The 6,275-nt window shown below is 42.6% G+C and overlaps 1 protein-coding gene across 1 annotated transcript in view; it reads right to left on the reverse strand.

The window, feature by feature from the left end:
• Positions 1 to 6,275, reverse strand: part of cntnap2a (contactin associated protein 2a) — a 454,430-nt gene that overhangs the window by 54,900 nt on the left and 393,255 nt on the right. The window contains exon 18 of the mRNA XM_050057256.1: positions 3,548 to 3,718. Within this exon, the coding sequence (XP_049913213.1) occupies positions 3,548 to 3,718 (171 nt within the window). The remainder of the gene's footprint in view (positions 1 to 3,547; positions 3,719 to 6,275) is intronic.

Below are 6,275 nucleotides of genomic sequence, written 5' to 3' on the forward strand. Positions count from 1 at the left end.
GGAAGCTAAACAAAGAATCAACTAGAGACGACGATAACCATTCAGGAAAGGAACACAGCCTCCTACCGCTCTGGCGGTGAATTGCACCGCAACGAAATGGAGTGACGGAGAAGTTCGAAGGGTTCACGACGGCGTCACGGCAACGACGTAGGTACGTCGTAGGTACGCCGCAGGACCGTAAATCAGGCTTTCTGCAGCACTAACGCATCTGGTGTGTCCAGGCCGTTATGTTAACAACGCTACATGAAGCAGATGAATGACTTTTTCTCTGCAGTGTGAAAACGGCAGCCACTTAAACCACTGACTGTGCACTCCGCCGCCAAGTGGGCAGGGGTGGTAATTGCAACCGGTCAAATGACCGACGGCCTTCAGATTTTCCGGTCATTGTTGTAAAAAAACGGTCATTGACTGAGAATATCCGGTTAACGCAACCCCTGGTGTAAAAGATAAACTGTTAACAATCATGTACAGCCTATATAGCTTAGTATGCAGGCTATTTTACGAAATGGCCCTGTGGGTTGTATTAGAGGTAGGGAGAAATTACTTATGGGGTCATGTGGGTTGAAGGACTTGTTGCTATTTCAAAAGCACTGACACCTGTTGGAGTTTTTTTCAGTGTAATGACTAATAAGAGCTAAGAGCATAGAAACTGCACAATGCTCTTATTCAAGGTGAAGAGACGAAGGAAAAACAGTTCATAAATATGAAAAAGAAAAAATTATTTTTCACTTAGTAAAATCAAACTCATCGCCTCATTGAAAGTGAGCTGAAATATGAAAACATAAAGACACATACTGAAGGTTGAGGTACACCTTCACAAGTGTTTTGTTGTCTGTTAGACTGCAAATACTTGATTACTTTCTGTCTTACGGTGAATGCAGCTGATAAAGTGGAATATTAACTGTCTCAATCATGTAATACAATAACTTAAAGCGATTCTCTTTTAAAAAATAAATTAAAAGGAAGCTTTAGAGACCCATTACAAAGGTGTCGGCATAATTTCAACAAGATCTTTTGGTATGTGTCTACTTTATTTCAACAGAGCTGTTGCATCTCAAGAATATCAAATCTGAAAGCATATTTAAACTCAGTCTTGCACAATCAGGACGCATGATAAGATAATGCCCCCATGACTGAACTCCCTCTCAACTGCTGCAATGGTTGCTTTTGTGTCTGCAGAGTAAGAAAAGCCGTGGCATCTTAGGGCCCGGCTCTCGCTTATCTTCTCCACTGCTCGACTCTGAGGACGTGGGAATCTTTCAGTCTCTGCTGCTGCCAGATTTGAAAGCAGATTATATTAGAGATAATATATAAATAGATAAACAGCAGATTTTATTATAGATGATGTATGTGTGGTTACATAAAAACAAAATGACTACTGCGACTATAACTTAATTATAGAGCAGGCTCCTGTAAAATGCAGCCACATGCATTTTGTTTCATTTCATTTTTATGGATTGCTAAATATTTATTTTTCCCAGAAACCTCCAGACTCGGACTCCAAAGCTATCCATAAGGGAATAATTCATTTTAAATTATTTTATGTCAGAAGTTGTGCAAAAAAAATCACGGAGTGGGGTGTACAAAGTGTTTTATAGCAGCATTACTCTGTAATAAGTGATGATAAAATATTACACCCACCCAGCAGTTCCTCTTAAATCATCTGCTTGACATCATCTGGTGCAAGGACATCATGGTCGAGTCAGAAGAGGCAAAAGGCGGGGTCCAGCAAAACAGACAGCACGTAGACTGTGTCCACAACATCTGGCATCAAAATATCTACACGCTCTTTCAGCTGGCCAAATTCTCTCAGTGATTGACGCAGCTCTTTATGTCCTTGGGCCTCGAGAAAACTGTTGAGTGTGTGATTTTCCAAATGAGTGACGGCTCACACAAATCGTAGAGTTGAACTCCATCTGACTGATGTTGCTGAGGGGATACTGCGGTTGGCACCGTATTCTGCCTCAAAAGCTTATTTCAGCCCAGAGGTGGAGTGAGGCAGACAGCAAAATTTATTCATCTTTGCCACAAGGCTGTTAAGTATGTTTATCTCTTTCAGCCCATCACTGACAACTATCTGTAATGTACATAAAAAGAAAGCAATGATTTCAGCAGTTATTCTCAGTGGGGTCTTCCCGGTCTTTTAAATCACTTTCAAATGAGTCCACAGAGAGCGTCTGTGGCTCAGGAGGTAAAGCGGATCGTCCTTTGATCACAAGGTTAGCAGTTCAAATCCCTTGCTCCTCATGATTGCATGTCAAAGTGTCCTAAGGCAAGACACTTAACCCCAAGTTGCTCCCGATGGGCACGGCAGCTCCACCGCCATTGGTCTATGAATGTGTGTGTAAATGAGAGGCACAATAAAGTGTTTTATCTGCTAAGTTAGAAAGGCGCTATATAAACGTAGTCAATTTTCCAAAACAGACCGTAGAGGCCCTCTTCATATTTGAAGCATTATCACAGCTGATGGAAGTTCCTGCTTTATTTCATAGCTATCACAGTGTGTTCAAATGTGCCACTTTTTTCCTCTCTCTGCTGTGAGATCTTGTAAATCTGTCACAGCCCAGAGGAACAGACTGTAGTTTGGACCTCGGGTATTTCGGCACAAGGAGCATGTGAAAGATAAGGTGTGCGAAAATAAGCAGGCCGCACCTGTTATTTATCAAATATATATCAAAACACATGTGATGCTGCTGCTCGTCTCTTTTTCAGGTTGCAGCGACAGAACGTCAAATCAGAAAACTGTCCTCTGGGTAAACAACGAGCAGATTTCAACTGAAGATTAGAGATGTTTGTAAGTTGTTCCACTTTTTTAATGCTGAAATCTATCAAATTGACTTTTTAAATGCACCACATGTATGTTTTTTATGTGTGTGCATGTTTGTGTCTTTGTGTAAAGGATAGACAGAGAGAGTTGATGTGAAACTTTAGATGCTTTCTGGGTGGGAAGACTTCCCTCTTTAATGTGTGCAGGTACAAACTCTGAGACACGTGCAATGTACCCATCTAACTGACACTAATGACCCTGTGTGTGTGGGTTTATGTGTGTGCTGCAGTGGAACAGGTTTGCGGGGGCAAACTTTTAAGAGTTAAATACTCATATTTGAAATAATGGTTTTTAGAAAAATAATGGAGAGAGTGTGTCTGTGTGTGTCTCTGTGTGTGCGAGAGAGCTTGTGTTTTGTCAACCCTGAAAATGGGTGATTTGGTTAAACAGAGGTTTATAATGGACATAATTATTTCACACACCAATTACCTTAAATAAATGATTGCTCTCTCTCTCTCTCTTGCAATCACACAAAGTAGTGCACCATAATCAGGAAGGCAATTGACTGTTGCTGGTGTGTGCGTCGGCATCACCGTGTGTGTCTGTGCGTGATTCTGATTGTGTGCGGTGACAGGTTGCATCCAGCACAATCAGTCTGACTGATGGATTAAATCTCAGACTAGGTTAGATAAAGAGTCAGAGTAAGGCAGACAATGAGAGAGACAAACACAAAGAGAAATGACCCTCATGCACACATAGAAACACTCGGATGTGTCTTACATTTGAGCTCCAAACGGATGAAGTCAGTGTTGCCAAGGTTTTCCAGAAAGACGCCGTAGGGCGCGCTGGTCTTGAAATAGAAGGAGATGTCGGCGCTGGTCTCGCCCTGGAAGGTGGCAAAGTGCAAGTAGGATGACGGGGTGGTGAATGATGCAGCGTTCCAGTAGTTATCTGTGAAACAAAAAACCCAAAACAAATAGAATCACAACCAGCTCATCCAACATGCACCTGCTGTTCCCTCCATCAGCACTGTGGCAAACACTATAACCATTCCGATCTGATAAACTGCAGAATAAATTCATTGTAGAAATGGTTTTATTTCAAATGGTTATGCATCCATTCTCATTCCTCTCCAAAGAGCTATCAATCTATTCAGGCTAAAACAGTGTTATCTCACCTCCATTGTCTAAATGTGGCTCATTTAATATCTCCTCAGTAAAAATGATTTCATCACCTAAAACTCTATTTCTGTGTAGAGGTTCCAACGCAGCCTGTAATTTCCTGCAACTTCACGAACACTCGACAGAAAGTTGATCATATCATATAGCGGAGAGAGACCATTTCTTTTCTTCTAAATGAGGACCTGAGAAGGGGACAAGGGTACATGGATATGGTGCTGCGGGATTTTTGATAACAACTTTTCTAATGACTTTTATGAAGCGAAACCAGCGGCCGCTAATGAAGACAAAGTAGCAGCGTGCTAAACAGCTGCTGATGAGTTATCAGACTGTGGTTGATGAAGTGACTTCTCCGCTGTCCCCTCTCCTCTCCTCTTGCCATGTCCCTGCCTTGCTTATCACTCAAGGAAGATGAAGAGCATGGAGGGAAGGAGAGGAGGAGGAGGAGGAGCGGAGGAGAGGACAGCTGAGGAGAGAAGACAGAAGGAGAGGAAAGAGGCCACGCACCGGTGAGAGGATAGAATATTGAAGAAGTGATAGGAAAGAGGAGAGAGAAGTCATGCAGAGGGCAGCTAGCAGGGGAGGGGGAGGAGGAGGAGGAGGAGGAGGAGGAGGAGGAGGAGGAGGAGGAGGGGGTGGGGAACATATGGAGGGCAGGAGGAAGAGGAGAAGAGTTAAGGCTAATGTGGAAAAAGCTGTGTGAGATCTGGTTGATGCCTCGGAGGATTGGCCTCAGACCCTCCACCATAACCCTGGATGAACAGTGAACAGGAACAGTAGAGCAGACGGGAGAAATATGTGTGTGTACAGGAAGTGTGTGTGAGAACTGCAACTAATGATTAATGTAACTAGCAATTATCTTTAAATCATTATTCTGATATGATGTCAACAAGATGTTAAGACAAATTCTCTGAGCCCAAGATGATGTCTTTAAACTGCCTTTTTTGGTCCAATCACTGATCCCAAACCAAAAGATATTTAATTTAGAATAATTTTTGTTCTGGAGAAGTGACAAATGCTCATCCATTATAAAAATAGCTGGTGATTAATTTTCTGTCGAGCAACTAATCAGTTAATTGACTTATCTTTCAGCACCTCTTTGCTTCCTTTCAACTGTTTTATGTGTGCAAATGTGTTCCCCTGTGTCGTACGTGCATTTGTGTGAGTTTGTGTCAGTGTAGGTATGCAGTGTCCATGCATCTCTAGAGTTTGTGTGTGTGTGTGTGTGCGTGTATGTGTGTCTCCTGGCTCAGTGCGATAAGCGCTCCCCAATGACAGGGCTGAGCTTCTCCCCTCTCCTCCTTGCCTCACATCCAGTCACCAGGGGCAAGGGCAGATAGCGGCCAAGTGTGCACACAAACATGCACACACAGGGCACAGGCACACGCGGACCACCTACTGATTCTGTCTTTGTGATTAGTGTGTTTGAAGTTGGAATACTGTTCATTTCTCTACAGGAGGCAGAGCCAATTATTGAACAGGGTTAATTGGGGACTAAACAGGAGGAAGCCTGCAGAGGCCACGGAAACAAATAATTATGTTTAGTGTGTGGTTCCAACCAGGGCCACAGAGCTGGTGACGCTCAGATGTACAATCACTGACTGATTGAAAATTGTTTTGATGATTGCAGCATATGCAGGAGCACAAAGGTGCAATAATGACGGTGTTTCACGAGAAATAACCAGAAAGTTACAGGAGTACAGAGCTGACTAACATATTGTTGCTGGGGCTGAAAGAGTATAATATCTGACAGTAAGATAACCATCTCAGAAAATGTCACGGTTTAGTGGCATCACAGTTTTACCCAACTAGAATTACTGCCTTGCAGTTATAGGCATCAATGAACCAGTCAAGCTGCAGTTACAGCTTACTAGGGCTGTCACCTAAGAGTCGACCAAATGTTGGTTGACCAGTAAGGTCATTAGTCAGCAAGATTTCATTGGTCGCTTAGTCGCAGAAAAAAAACAAAAACTTGAAACTCTATTAGGAGCAGCATAAATCAAAACCTATATGACTGGACCGTGTAGGAATTTAATTTGAAAGGACAGACACAGGAAGTGGCCACGCTCAGCAGTCAGACAGGAGTCACGTTAATTTCCAGGGCTGGTACCTGTGGTTATTCCACAGGCTAGTTAACCCTATGGGCCCTAGGCCTTTTTGGGGTATTTTACTGCCTTTACTTTTAAGCTCATATCACAGTCATTATAAAGGCTACATACACATGCTATATCTTGTTTTTTTCAGGACAATCTGGGCTAACCAGATTTGCCATCATTTCATGTCCTTCTATGTGCCTGTATTTTATATTCATTTTTATATCAATGAAAAAA

The sequence above is a fragment of the Epinephelus moara genome, chromosome 11 (assembly GCF_006386435.1).
Source record: "Epinephelus moara isolate mb chromosome 11, YSFRI_EMoa_1.0, whole genome shotgun sequence".
NCBI lineage: Eukaryota > Metazoa > Chordata > Actinopteri > Perciformes > Serranidae > Epinephelus > Epinephelus moara.